Source organism: Sorex araneus, chromosome 10 (genome assembly GCF_027595985.1).
Source record: "Sorex araneus isolate mSorAra2 chromosome 10, mSorAra2.pri, whole genome shotgun sequence".
Lineage (NCBI taxonomy): Eukaryota > Metazoa > Chordata > Mammalia > Eulipotyphla > Soricidae > Sorex > Sorex araneus.
Genome location: NC_073311.1, coordinates 45,689,890 through 45,704,714, shown reverse-complemented (window position 1 = coordinate 45,704,714; position 14,825 = coordinate 45,689,890). Strand labels below are relative to the sequence as shown.

Below are 14,825 nucleotides of genomic sequence, written 5' to 3'. Positions count from 1 at the left end.
CTGGAGGGAATCGATGCTCAGGCCAGAGATGCGGCACAGTGAGGCTCAGGGATGCTGGGAGCCACGAAACACAGAGCTCAGACTCTGGTACCTGGACAAGACGTGTCCCTGACAGCCCAGCTGTCTCTGGCCCCTGGTGCCACTCCTCCAGAGGAGTTCTGTAAACGCCTTCTCTCGGAAGCTTACTGATCAAGAAGTTTATTAGCACTATGAAAATATTAGTACAGCAGCAGGCCGTTTGCCTTGCACACGGCTGAGCCAGGTTCAATTCCTCTGCCCCTCTCGGAGCCCGGCAAGCTACCGCAGAGTATGACGCCCGCACGGCAGAGCCTGGCAAGCTCCCCGTGCGTATTGGATATGCCAAAAACAGTAACAATAAGTCTCTCAATGAGAGACGTTACTGGTGCCCGCTCGAGCAAATTGATGAGCAACGAGATGACAGTGATACAGTGATACGAAAATATTAAATATGATTATAAGTAATTTTAAAGAGACGTTTGGAACAAATGAGGAAAATGTTATATGAATCTGGAGAATGGGCATATAAAAACAAGTTCTTTGCACTTTTTACAATTTTTTTCCCTGGATACTTCAAATTAAATCTTGAAAACACAATAGCGGAATAAAAAAGAATAAAACAATTACCTCAATATTTTCTTCCCCAAATTTCTCTATAGCTTTCTCTTCAGAAAGACCACAAGCACCATATTCCAATGGAGTAAATACAGTTGTTGGAACGTTTTCATAGTCACACTGTTTAAAAATGGAGAAAGGGAGTTATGAAAAGGGAAACTGTAATGCAAGAGGAATGGACTTCACAATCAGAGAAGGAAAGCAAACTAATAAACTCCACCAGAGTTCGGCAAGTCCAAGTCTCGGAGAGGAACGTACTGAACACCGTTACCCGAGGTCTGAGTTTGTGCGGACACCTGAGGACTGGGAGGGCTGGTTACCAGGGAGCCAACAGGCAGTTACAATTACTCGAAATGTTCACACGACGCCACTGCGGGGCCTCAGTTCATCAGGCAATGTGGGGTTCAAAACCCTTTTGCCCTTTATTTTGTTACTTTAAAATGAAAGATTCTTAAGATTACATAAAGGGGTAGGTGCTAAGATACACAAAGTGCTATAGTTCAACAATAAAACCAACACCCCGACCAGAACACAGGGAGGCCAGGGTCGGAGGGACAGTACAGAGGGCAGGGCGCCTTTGTAGGGTGTAGGGTTTGGTCCTCAGCATCCTGGAGGGTCCCGGTCCCCCGAGCTCACCGGGAGAGACCCCCGAGGGCAGAGCTGAGTTCAGCCCTGAGCACAGAGAGGAGCACCCGACCCCCCCCCAAAAAGGCATTCTCATTTTTTTTTAATCAGGAAAATGCTAATTAATCGAAATGACATAACACACCATTTCCCACCAGAGAGAACGACATTCATGGAAAAGACTGGAAACTCCATTGGTATTGCAGGGATGTGGTATAAAAGGAACGGTCATTCTCCGTGGGCGGGAAGCCATCTGGGACGACAGTGCTACAAGTGCTACCATCTAAGTACATTCAAAGAGTCTGTCATGAATTTTACTAGTAGCATTAACAAATGGTAGCGATCTCTGCTGATTTAAGCACTCCGGAAAATGAATAGGAACTAAGTAAGTTCTTTTAACCATTAGTGAAATTCCTTTTTAAAAAAAAGTAATTATGGGGGCTGGAGCAATAGCACAGCAGGTAGGGCGTTTGCCTTGCACGTGGCCGACCTGGGTTCAATCCCCAGCATCCCATATGGTCCCCTGAGCACTGCCAGGAGTAATTCCTGAGTGCAGAGCCAGCATTGCTCATAACCCCCAAGCATTGCTGGGTGTGACCCAAAAAGCAAAAATAAATAACTAGGGAGGCGATGTTGGTAATGGAGGATGTTATGTATATCCTGGGGTAGAAGGCCTAAGAAGAAATCTTTGCATGTTCCTCAATTTTGCTGTGAGCCAAAAAAATCCCGTTAATTTTTTTTAAGTGATTTTAGAACAAACTGATTTTCTCTGGCCAGCTAGACCTATGAAACCAATTCCCTTACAAATTCAAATCCATACAAAGACTTTTTAAAATCACTTAAAATATTATAACAAAACATTCGATATTCTAAAAAAAAAAAAAAAAACACAAAAAAAAACCCGAAGAGCACTCATGCTCTGAAAGAAGGGCATCAAGTCTCAGTCTTCATACAGCTCTGCCCCAGACCAGACCCCCAAGTCCCGTTAGGGCTGGTGTGGGCCCAGGAAGATTTAGAAAATTGTATTAAAATTGGCTAACAATAAAACTGACGTCAAATGCAATTACTACGAGGTCACGGAACACAGCAGTGTGGAAAGCGTCATTAACCAGCTCATTCCTAATGAGTGCGATTCCAAGAGTGTCTTTTTCACTTAAAAAAAAAAAAATCACTAAGGTAACTGCAGCTGTAATGACACCTTGGCTGCAGTCTGGCTATTAAGCCGTCTTGAAAAATGTGTTCCCCAGAACCCCACCATTACCCAAGACCGGGAAAGCTTGCTGACCGTCCTGGTCAGCTGCGGCGCTCACCTTTATCCTGGAGCCAGCGTACAGCCGCTGTGCCAGCAGCCTGCCCGCCTGGATGGCCACGGGGGTGAGCTCCAGCTTCCCCTCCAGGATATCGCCGATGGCGTAGATGTAAGGCACGTTGGTCTGCTCTTCATCGGTGACGGGCACTTTTCCAGTCCTGCAAATGCAACACCCGTCACCATCTTTAAGCAGGAACAAAAATCTCCCAGACACACACACACACACACACACACACACACACACAGCAAATGCAACACCCGTCACCATCTTTAAGCAGGAACAAAAATCTCCCAGACACACACACACACACACACACACACACACACACACACACACACACACACACACACACACACACACACACACACACACACACACACACAGTGACCATAGCTGAAAGCACTGTTTTCAGCACACTAAGAAAAAGTTCCGAGTGACCGAAAGATTAGGGACAATTCTGGCTGTTATTTTTAAAAGAAAAAAAAAAAAAGAATAGAATACAAAACGTGGGGGGTGAGAAGTCTAGAACAGCGTGGTAAAGAATGAGAACTAAAGGGAAACTAACGGGTCCGTGAGTACTCTGATGTTAGCAGTACTTTTGAGTATCTCTAACACTCATTTGTCCACCCGGAAATGGAAACAATCAGAACAGGAGCGACAGTAGGGAAGCAAGCCATCACTGGCCTCAGTGGCGCTGTGAACGCTGAGAGGCTGCGGGGAACGTTCAGCGCCAAGGCCACGGTTCCCGGTGAGTCCGGGATGATGACAGTCAGCACAGCCATCAACTAGCAGTTTACAAAAATCACAAACAGGGGCCAGCAAACTTTATGGGAGGACAGAATATCAGGTCTGCTAAAGCTTACCAGTGAACTCTGATTGGTCTCCCCCACCCCAGGAAAAATGAAGAGTCCCCACCCTCAGATTAGCTGCTGCTAGAGGAGAGAAGCAGGTGGCAGCTGCTCCCCAGAAATGACTTTTTAAAATCACTTTAAAAAATTAACAAAACATTCAACATTCTGGCGGTGCAAAGGTGGGGGTGGGCAACACCCCAGGGTGCTCAGCACTGCCAGCTCCCAGTTCTCACCGGCCCAGGCAGGGCCAGTTTCACTTTTAGGATCCTTCGTAACATAAAATCTCCTACTTGCAGCTGTTAAACCCGGCCAAGATCTCTGGAGAAGAATCACATGAAGCCGAGTTGCGATGCAATAAGCAAAGGGTCTTTACTGGCTAGCTCGAGCTAGGGTCCAAGCCTCATCCAATGCAGTGGCGTCTTGACAAAGACCCTGACTCCAAATCGCAAGCAGTTCATATAGGGTTCAGAGTTAAGAGCGGTTTATATCATTGTATCACCATTGCTCATCGATTTGCTCGAGCGGGCACCAGTAACGTCTCCATTGTGAGACTTGTTACTGTTTTTAGCATATCGAATACACCACGGGGAGCTTGCCAGGCTCTGCTGTGCGGGCAGGATACTCTTGGTAGCTTGCCAGGCTCTCCGAGAGGGACAGAAGAATCGAACCCGAATCGGCCGCGTGCAAGGCAAACGCCCTACCCACTGGTCTATTTTTAACACTGGCCTTATTATATCAGTGGCTAGCAATTAGATGGCAGGTACCAGTCCCAGTTTGGGGTTCTTTCCAAGAAGGGTGTGGCGACTCCTCAAGACTGGCCAGATCCAACTGCCCAGTTTCTTATCCAGGTGAATCAATCAATTGGGAGTTTACCAGAAAAGGCAAGTCCTGCCTCGGGGAAACAGAAACCGAGGCCCAGCTGAGACTTAATGTTAAGCTGCAGCTCACACAGCCATCACTGGAAATGCAGTGAGTATTCTAGAGACCTTGAAACTTGGGGACTCTGGGGGCCAGGGTTGTGGCTCAGACAAGAAGGGACAGGCCTTGTGTGGGGGAGATTGTGGGTCCCATTCCCGACACCATCAGCTGTGGCCCTGGGCTCTAGCACTGCCAGGAGTCCCGCTGTCCTGCAAAGTGGAAACGCGGTGGATTTATATGCAAGTGGCTCCAATCTACGTAGTTAAAGCAAAGCGCAGAGCATCTACTTGCAATTCACGATGAGGCTGGGTTCCTGTCTGGTATACGTGCACGGTACAGAAAGAATACCCAGTACAGACCGAGACATATTGCAAGGGTGTGTGTGGGGGGGGGGGAATAAAACAAACAGGAAGTATTTGTGTGAGGAGTACTGAAAAAAAAGTGTCTCCTCAGCTTAAAGCCTGCAACTACCGTACAAGTGAACTAAAAATCTAAAGCCCTCTATGATGTAGTAGATCAGCTTTAGTATAAAGCATAAGTAGTTTTTCTTACTTTTCATTTATCTTTACACCCACGGTTTCTAAACCAATTTTCCTCGTGCAGGCATCTCTTCCAATTGCCAGCAGGACCTTAAAAAAAAAAAGTATTAACATATTAGTAAGTATTAACCAAAAGTTCTGCATATGTTTTTCAATCCTACTTTTCTCTGCTCTTTAAGCCAATCCGATTTTCTCTCTTCCTTTATTTTTGCTTTCTTGGGTCACACCCAGTGATGCTCAAGGGTTACTCCTGGTGGTGTTTGTGGGGACCATATGGGATACCAGGGATTGAACCCAGGTTGGCCGAGTGCAAGGCAAATGCCCTACCCGCTGTACTATCGCTCCAGCCCCAATCAATCCAATTTTCTTGACCGAAACAGGAAAGAAATACTACACTGAGAATAATATAATGCAAGATTTAAAACAAAAGCTTCTTAAAATCCCTTGAACATAATTTAGCAAGAATCGTAATCCGGGCCGGAGCGATAGCACAGCGGGCAGGGCGTTTGCCTTGCACGCAGCCGACCTGGGTTCAATCCCCAGCATCCCATATGGTCCCCCAAGCACTGCCAGGAGCAATTCCTGAGTGCAAAGCCAGGAGTAACCCCTGAGCATCACTGGGTGTGACCCAAAAAGCAGAAACAAAAACAAAACAAAACAAAAAAGAATCCTAATGCATTAGTAACTAGTGCTCATTAAGAAAATGGAGCAGGGGCTGAGCGGGCAGCAGTTCGGCCACAAGCCAAGCATAGGCCCGGGCGTGGGTTCGATTCCTGGCACCTCACGCTCCTGAGTATTGCCAGGGGCAGCCCTGGCGGGCCCCAGCGAGGCCAGAGTGACGTGCGTATCCCCGGCACGGCAAGGCGCTGAGCAGGGCTGCGGCTCTGGTTCTCGCGCTACAATGCCGCCCTGGTGAACTGCCGGCCGGCACCCGGCACCACGTGGGGGGCTTCTCAGAATAAACACAGGGAAAAGGGAGCAGGGCTGGGTCCAAGGTGCTCGCTTCCACGTGGCCATCCCCAAGCCAATGATGGTCCCCCAAGAACAAGGGTGACCCCGAGTACAGGGTCAGAAGAAAACCTTGAGAACCACCAGGCAGGATCTAAAACCACCTCCTAACAAAACAAAACAAAAAACAAACTATGGGAGTGGGGGTGTGGGGCAGGGCACTTCGCTAACAATTCCTTAATAAACCTAGAGAAGTTCAAAGGTGAAGAGAGTCTGGGCTGGGGCAATAGCACAGCGGGTAGGGCATTTGCCTTGCACGCGGCCGACCCGGGTTTGATTCCCAGCATCCCATATGGTCTCCTGAGCACTGCCAGGAGTAATTCCTGAGTGCAGAGCCAGGAGTAACCCCTGTGCATCGCCGGGTGTGACCCAAAAAGCAAAAAAAATTAAAAATTCTGGGGGCTGGACTGAGCACAGCAGGCAGGGCCTTTGCCTTGCACGCAGCCAACCCGGGTTCGATTCCCAGCATCCCATATGGTCTCTGAGCACCGCCAGGAGTAATTCCTGAGTGCAGAGCCAGGAGTAACCCCTGTGCATCACTGGGTGTGACCCAAAGAGAAAAAAACAAAATCCGGGCCCAAGGGACAGCTCAACAGGTGGGTGAGCATGCGCTGCCCGAGCTGAATCCCTGGGGCCACGTGGCTCCCCGAGCACTGCCAGCAACGAGCACTGAGCACCGAGCAGAGAGGCGCCCCTGAGCACCCCCTGTGTGTGGCCCCACATGGGCATGTCTGATGCCCTCTCACAGGCGCCTGGTGGCATCCCAAGCTGGTAGAGGGAAGTGACGCCATCCCTGTAACCCAACCCAACGACCACCTCCCAAGGAGAGTGGCGAGCCTGCACAGGGACACAGGCAAGGCTTGGGAAGCCGCCAGCCGCCCCGCCCTGCTCCCCGCAGCCGCTCCTCACCGTGTTGTACTCTCCCTCGATGGTCTCGTCGCCCTCCGTGGACTTGGCCACCACCTTGAGTCGGCCAGGTGTCCCGGCTTCAATCTGTTCGATCTGTAAAAGCGACACGGGTCTGACGCCACCCCAAAGCCAGGCCTCCACCTGGGGCGCTCCTTGTCCTCTCTCTCCCCGGCCGGCCCAAAGCGGACCCCAAATCTGACCGCAGCTCCAGCCCCTCACCCTCACTGAAGCATCGCTGCACGGATCTGGGATTTTTTTTCTGTTTTGTTTTTTTAAACCTCGTACCTCTTAATGTCGGCAGGAGGAGCTAATTTCCAAACGGAATAAAATTCAGGGGACACAGCAGAAGAGGAAAGAGTCAGGAGAGAGCCCACGACAACCTCCCCAAGGGACGGCAACGCTACTGGCCCCTCCCGGGCACTGCTCTCGGAATGGCTCAGCACCGGGACAGTCCAGGGACGTCGCCACCACTCACACCTGGGACCGGGGAAGGAGGCTCGGCAGGGAGGCACCAGGGAGTGAGGTGGGGGAGGCCCCGGGCTCTTTTCCGGTACCCAGAAAAACAACTGAGATCTCTGAAGAGCCTCGGCACTGCCAACAAGGATCGGAGAGGGCGCGGTCGGAGGAGGGCAGCGTGTCACCGCAGGCCACTTATCTAAAGGACGGGTGTCTTTTGCTTATCCAGGACACTGGAATGCGCACGCCGTGGGCCGTGGCCCGTAGGGAAGGAGACTGGCGGGACTGACCGATGACGCTCAGGCCCGTGCGAGCAGCAGGCTGGAGCATGCGGTGAACACCTCAAGGTGAAGGGCCTCCACCACCTCAATTCCTCCCCTCCTTTACAGTCTACCTGGAACTATTTCTACACAGTGAGAGGACCTCTGCTCCCCCTGGCGCCTTTGCAGATACACTTCGTCCGAAGGCTGTCTGTAGGGGGCCCGGGGGCAAGTCTGTGACTTTTATTTGTGGCCGTGTTAAGAATATAAATTAGGGGGGCTGGAGAGATAGCACAGCAGGTAGGGCGTTTGCCTTGCACGCAGCCGAGCTGGGTTCAATTCCCAGCATCCCATATGGTCCCCTGAGCACGGCCAGGGGTAATTCCTGAGTGCAGAGCCAGGAGTGACCCCTGTGCATTGCCGGTGTAACCCAAAAAGCAAAATACATACATATACATATACATACATATATATATATATGTATTAGGATATTGTATGCACTTCTTAAAATATTAAATGAGAAAAAAAAAAGGCCAGTCCACATAACTACAAGAGACCGGTCGGGGAAGCAGAAGCACCTGCTGATTATCTACCGAGTGCCTCAGCAAGAAATGGCTCCGGAAAGGAAAAAAAAAAAAAAGAAAAAAAAAAAATCAGCCTGGCCTTGAACTCTCTTTTGAATCACTGATAGACACGAAACACAAAGACAGAGCTTAAGGGAAGAAAGTTGAGAGAGAAGAAAGGAAGGAACCTGCACGGAAAGCCTAAGCTCTTTAGGTTCCCAAGGGGAAGACAGAGCTGAGGAATTAAGCGCATCCTTAACCGGCTGTGGAAACCGTCTGTGGTTTCCAATCACAGCCTGCAGGGGGCGCGGGGCTGCAGGTGCAGAGTGGAAGAATGCTCAGAGACATACTGCCCCTACCCCCACCCCAACTTCCTCACGTCTGAGCAAGAGCACCCCATCAACAACCGGCAACTCCACTGACCTGTATTGGCACGAACTTTCTGATGAACTTGACACCGTGCTCTTCCATGTGTTCACCGATTTTTTCGGCCATGTCCTGGTCAAATCCTCTAAGGAGAATGGACCGCACCATAACCGTGACATCTAGGCCAATGCCAGCGAGAAACCCAGCACATTCCAAAGCAACGTAGGATGCTCCGACCACCAGAGTCTTCCCCGGGCAGTACGGTAAGGAGAAAAGGTCATCACTGAAAAGTAAAAAAAAAAAAAAAAATTAAAGGGCAAACCGTTTATATAATTAACAAAATTAAAGCAATTATTTATACTTTTAAAAAATTACAAGATTAGAAACATCTAATCACACACATTATCACATATGTCTTTATAAATCTTGGAAACATCCAATCACACACATTATCACTGATTAAGTCTTTGTAAGTCGTGGACAAGCTCCCTGTCATGCCACTCATTTGCTCCGGGAGCAGCTCGGCTAAGCACTTACCCCTGGAGCATCTGACTTCGATACAACTCACCGTCTAACAAAATGCTTGTGCACTACTCCTATGAGCCTTCATCTGTGGGCTCAAACTCCAACACCTGCAAACCGACGGCCCGGCCCCTTCTCATTCCACAACTCAGCTTTCTTCGGGGGTGAAAATCCTATGATGTGTCATCGTCTGCACATCCATTATCGAAAGGGGGGGTGGGGGGAGTTAAAAACCTTCAAAGTGTTACTTTGTAGTACTATAAAACCCAACTATACAACCTAGAATCTGACCAAACCTCCTAATCCTATGAAGAATGTACAAGACGAGTAAAATCATAAAAGCATTCTTGAGGAATGAGTTTTTTGTCTCCGGTGTACTTGTACTTTAAAAAAAAAAAGTTTTAACCGGCAGTGTAGTTAAGGAAACATGTTTGCCAGCTTTGTGAACGGTCACAGTCTTGATGGGGCGTGAGGCGGGAGACCACCTGGACAGCAATGACCGGAGCGACCCATGGCATGCGTTTATCAGTGATCTGCCACAAAACTTGTATAACCTCAAGTTTTAAAACCTCTGAACTCCAGCATCACCAGTTTTATCATCTGATGCACAGCAGTCACGGGGCCAAACTTTACTTCAGAAGGTCCCGTCCACTACACCAGCCGACTCAACAGCAGAGAACAGCTAACTCTGAGTAACCTCATCATCCGAGCTGGAGGACTGAGCTCTCTGGAACCCGTACAGCAAGTGTAAGAGCTTGACACAGAGGCTCTGTGCTTGGGAAGAGGGGGCCCATGCATACATTACTTTACGAAATGTCTGCGAATACTGACCTGGTTTCAGATCGCCTATAGCACATAAGCATATGTAAATACAAATATCCGTGTCCAGTACAAAGATTAAAGGAATGTATCTATGAACCGCAGTGATAGGAGCTCTGGATGGTAAAATAAACATTTGCAGTTTCAACTTCTTTAAAGGGGGGCTGGAGGACAGGACAGCAAAGAGGGCACTGCCCTGCACACAGCAGACCCCAGGTTAATCCCGGGCACCCACTCTAGTTCCAGAGTTTGCCTGGGGTCATCCCTCAGCATAGAGCCAGAAGTGAGCGTGAGTACCACGAGGCGCGGCCCCCAAGCCAAAATAATGGTAGTAGTAATAATAAGTTTTGTAAAAATTTTAAATGGGGGCCAGAGAGAGTACAGAGAGCAAGGTACTTGCCAGGTATGATCCCTGCACCCCATATACGGCCCCAAGCCCCACTAGGATTGGTAAATGCAAGTCAGGAATACATCCACCAGGTGTGGCCCCCGATTTTTTTTTTAATTTTAATGTTCTCTCTTTATTTTTTTTTTTTGCTTTTTTGGGTCACACCTGGCAATGTTCAGGGATTACTCCTGGCTCTGCACTCAGGAATTACTCCTGGCAGTGCTCAGAGAACCACATGGGATGCTGGGAATCGAACCCGGGTTGGCCGCGTGCAAGGCAAACGCCCTACCCGCTGTGCTATCGCTCCAGCCCCTAATTTTAATGTTCTCTTGGGTCAAACAGTTTTTCTTTTTCTTTTTCCCAATCTGTCCTCTTCACAGGTTAAAAAAAAAAAAAATACCATCTCTGAAGTTCCATGGAAGAGGTTAAAACAGGTTTGAAGAAAAAAGCAAAAGCACAAATCCACAACGGATTTTTCTTTTCCTGCTGCAGTCATCTTTCTTACCTGCTGATGCAGTATTCTCTGTCACCAGGGATTCCCAAATACCGCGGCCTTTCACCAGTGGCAATGAGAAACCTCTCCGCTGTATACGTTTTTTCTTGGCCTTTGTTATTTCTTGCCTATAAGGGAACCAATAAATCCACTTTAATGAACAACTATCCTTTAGAATTTAAAAAGCTATTCACCACATTGTCCAACAATTTACTCCTTAGGCACATGCAGCAAGGCTGTAACAAAGACTCTGAAGCAAAGGACTTGCTCAGGGTCCATGCCAGGAATGAGTCAAGCCTCAAATTCAGTGCTGACATGGGAGAAAGCCCCCCAAAAAATGAAACAATTGGAGGTCACGGTGGTTAGGACTTCTCACAATTTCTCACTGCAGTCTAAATAAAAAATTTTAATGTTTTTTATTGAAGTTCTGATTTCCAGTAGTGGTTTTTTTGGTTTTGTTTTTGGCCCACACCTGGTGATGTTCAGGGGTTACTCCTGGCTCTGCACTCAGGAATTATTCCAGGCACTGTTTGGGGGACCTCATGGGATGACGGAAATCAAACCCAGGTCGGAGATGTGCCAGGCAAACGCCCTACCTAGAATAATATTATTCAAGTCCAAGTTACAGTACTGTTAAGGATGTTTTCCTATGCACATAACTCCAACACCACACCCATCACTGGTGTACCCACCTCCCTCCCCCAAGGATCCCAGTGTCCCTCTCCCTTTCACCTCCCCCCACCCACAACTCAGTTGTGTGGATAAGTTCTTCCATTGTGATGCCTTTGAACTTTTGCTGCTACTTTGCTGTGTATCTTTAAGTCACAAATATTAGAGATCATTCTGTATTTATCCCTTTATCAGACTTCACTTAGCATATCCTAAGCTCCATCCATTTGTGTCAAAGGGCATGGTTTTTGTTCTTTTTTAGAGCAGCATAGTATTCCATTTCGTATATATACTACAACTTCTTGATCCATTCATCCATAGTGGGGCATTTGGGCACTGGGTCATTTCCATGTCTCGGTTATTGTACTAAAAGCAGTGGTGAACATAGGTGCGCTTATATCCCTTCAAAGTAATGTCTTTGTGTCTGGGGGATAGATGCCAAGAAGTGGTTTTGCTGGGCCATGTGGGAATTCTATTCCTACTTTTCAGAACTGCTCTCCATAAAGACTGAATCAGATGACACTCCCACCAGGGGGTGAGGGTTTCTCACAACGTCCCTGCCAAAATGAGGCATTGACAGACTTTTTAACATATGCCACTCCAGTTTTGCTTTCTTTTGTTTTGTTGTTTGGGGGCCACACTCAGCAATGCTCCTGGCAGTCCCAGGAGCCCATGAGGTGCAATGGATCCACCCCTCTGAGCTCTCTCTGAGGACCCACCCGCCCAGCTTTTACAGCAAAGCCAACCAATCTCCCGGGGCTGTCTCCCCAGTACCTTGATGGTGTGAGGACCAACAAACTGGCCATAGGCGTTCTCATAGGTGACCTTGCGCTCCCGCAGAGCCACCCGGTAGCCCCAGTTGAGCGAGCCAATGTGATTCTGCACAGCTTCTGTCATTTTCTCCCAGTCGTGTTTAACTGCAGAGAAAACAAGACCGGAAGGAAAAAAATAATAAAAGTTTAGCATTTCACCTGCCTCGTAAGGAGCATTTTCTCAGAAACTGTTCACCTGAAGTCAAAGAGTGAAGGGTTTTAGGCTAAAAGGGTTAAGTGCTTCATTTAAACAACCATTTTCACCCTCAAAAATTCACCTGTCTATTCCATAATGCTAGGTTTCCCAGTGAGCTTGAAGACGACAATAATCATACACAAGCTTTCTTTTTCTAATCTAGAAAGAAGAACTTTACTTTGGGATCGCAAATACTAACCGCAGGCAGTTTGGGGCATGGGGGAATGATGAGTGAGGTTTGGGGTCAGGCCTAGGATAATGTGTTTCTAATAGTCTCTCCAGTGCCGAGGCCCAGGACTGACAAACCAAGGTCCCACGGGCAAATTTAGCCCATCACAGTTCTGTTGTTTGGGGGCCACACCGGGCGGAGCTCAGGGGACCATACAGGATGCTGAGCATTGAACCCAGGTGGGTGGAGCCAAGGCACGCGCCCCCTGCCCACTGTGCTATCTCTCCGGCCTCCTGTACTTGCGCCTTTAAAGCCAACAAGTCCCTCCTCAAACTTTCTAAAATATCCTAAGTTTGTTCTTTTTTTTTTTTTTTAATCCAACAAAAACTAACCACTACCTCCCACAATACCTCCCCCCGCACTCCCAAAAACATCAGCTCACAAAAGACTTCTTGGAAAAGAGAGGACATTTTAATGCAGTTTCTAGAGAAAACAAAAGTTTCTAGAGAAAGCAAGTACCATTTGTGCTTCCTCAGGAAACACCACAGGAGAACTGATCTGAAAAAACTCTGGCTTTGTTACCGAAAAATGTCCCCCATAATGGTTAAGTACCTCTCTGACCCAGGATAACGGCATCGATTTGAACCATAAAAAAATAAAATGAAATAAAATAAAATCGCTTCCAGGGTTCTTCGCTGACTCCATGCAGACGGAGGGTCATGCGGGGCCGCAGCCCAAACCCCGCAGGCGCGCCGAGCAGGGCCGCTGCCCCGTACCTGAGTCCTGGATATCCCAGCCGTAGTTGCGAGAGTCGCGCACGGCCTGGCCCAGCAGAGCAGCCTGGTGCATGAGCTTCTTGGGGATGCAGCCCACGTTCACACACGTCCCGCCGAGACCTGCAGCGACAGGGAGGAACAGGCTCACGGCTCAGCTTCCAGAGAAACGGGTCGGCAGGAGTCACTGCTGCGACAAACACGCACATTCGCTTCATGGGGGCGAGTGTGTCGATGCTAACGTTGAAGCTGCCGTATCTGTGTGTAAGTCTCACTGGCAGTTCTAAGTGCAGAGAGTCTTAGGTACTCCAACAGTGACGTCCTCCTAAAACAGTATGTGGCTTTATTGCCACAATTTCCGCACCCATCAAAGATTCAGAATTGATGGCTGATAAAGACGCCAGGCTTCGGCGTTTAACAATGTGCTCGTCTCACACCTGCCACTGAGGCTATGCGCAGAGCGGGTAAAGGGCCGGTTAAGGAAACTGGCCTGGTCTGTTCCGCAGTGGATCTGGAACTACCCTGACCATCTGGCACAAATACTTATTTTGTCTTGCTTGGGGGCCAAATCCTGTGGTGCTGGGGTTAAGGGTCATTCCAATGTGCTCAAAGGACCGTGCAATGCCAGGGGTTAAACCTGGGCTTTCATATTATGAGGACTATTAAGCAGAACTTGGTGGCGCGGGAAGAAGGGGAAAAAAAAAGTTATGTACTTGGAACAGCGGGACTTCATATCTCTTCATTCTCAGCAATGAAAAACTAATTATCAAATGCTTCCTTGGCAATAGGGCTGTCTTTTTTGGGGGAAACTCCAACAACAATAGTGAGTTTTGTGTTGAAATATGGAATGTAATCAAGGTAAAGAGAAAATGAAGTGAAATTTATCAGTTACGCAGGCAGGGGTGGGGGGGCGGGGGGGTAGGAGGTATACAGGGGTTTTTGGTGGTGGAATATGGCACTGGTAAAGGGATGGGTGTTTGAGTATTGTATAACTGAGACATAAGCCTGAGAACTTTGTAACTTTCCACATGGTGATTCAATAAAATAAATTTAAAATAATAATAATAAAAATAAATAAATAATAAACCTGGGCTTTCTGCATGCAAAGCATACGCTCAGCCCGCTGAGCTATCTCCCCAGCCCCTGTAAGATGTCCACAGTTTACTACGGTTCACGTAAGAGAATTCATGTCAGGAAATGGAAATGGTTTAATATGCCTTCTGTGTTAAGCTTAGAGAATATGGTGATACCATTATTCATTGCTGCACTGTGTACAACAGCTAAGATATGGAATCAACCTAGGTGTCAATGGCAGGTGACCGGTTTATGAGGATGCAATATATATGCACAATGGGATACTCTGCAGCTGCAAGGAACATGACGTCATGCAATTTGCTGCCACACGGTTGGAAGTGGAAGGTCTCATGTAGAGTGAAGCAAGCCAGAAGCCACAGTAAGCCACAGGTTGATCTCACTTATCTGTGGTCTATAGGATACTGGTTCACACGAATGAACATATTCCTGGACACATCATCATAGAGGGAAAT

The 14,825-nt window shown here is 48.2% G+C and overlaps 1 protein-coding gene across 4 annotated transcripts in view; it reads right to left on the bottom strand.

The window, feature by feature from the left end:
• The window catches only part of TXNRD1 (thioredoxin reductase 1), a 52,480-nt gene that overhangs the window by 13,185 nt on the left and 24,470 nt on the right, over positions 1 to 14,825 (bottom strand). For all 4 annotated transcript variants that reach the window (XM_055118183.1, XM_055118180.1, XM_055118182.1 and 1 more), the window contains 8 exons: positions 13,282 to 13,401; positions 12,103 to 12,245; positions 10,672 to 10,787; positions 8,495 to 8,720; positions 6,793 to 6,885; positions 4,889 to 4,965; positions 2,568 to 2,724; positions 646 to 753 (listed from right to left, as the gene is read on the bottom strand). In XM_055118183.1, the coding sequence (XP_054974158.1) occupies positions 646 to 753; positions 2,568 to 2,724; positions 4,889 to 4,965; positions 6,793 to 6,885; positions 8,495 to 8,720; positions 10,672 to 10,787; positions 12,103 to 12,245; positions 13,282 to 13,401 (1,040 nt within the window). The remainder of the gene's footprint in view (positions 1 to 645; positions 754 to 2,567; positions 2,725 to 4,888; positions 4,966 to 6,792; positions 6,886 to 8,494; positions 8,721 to 10,671; positions 10,788 to 12,102; positions 12,246 to 13,281; positions 13,402 to 14,825) is intronic.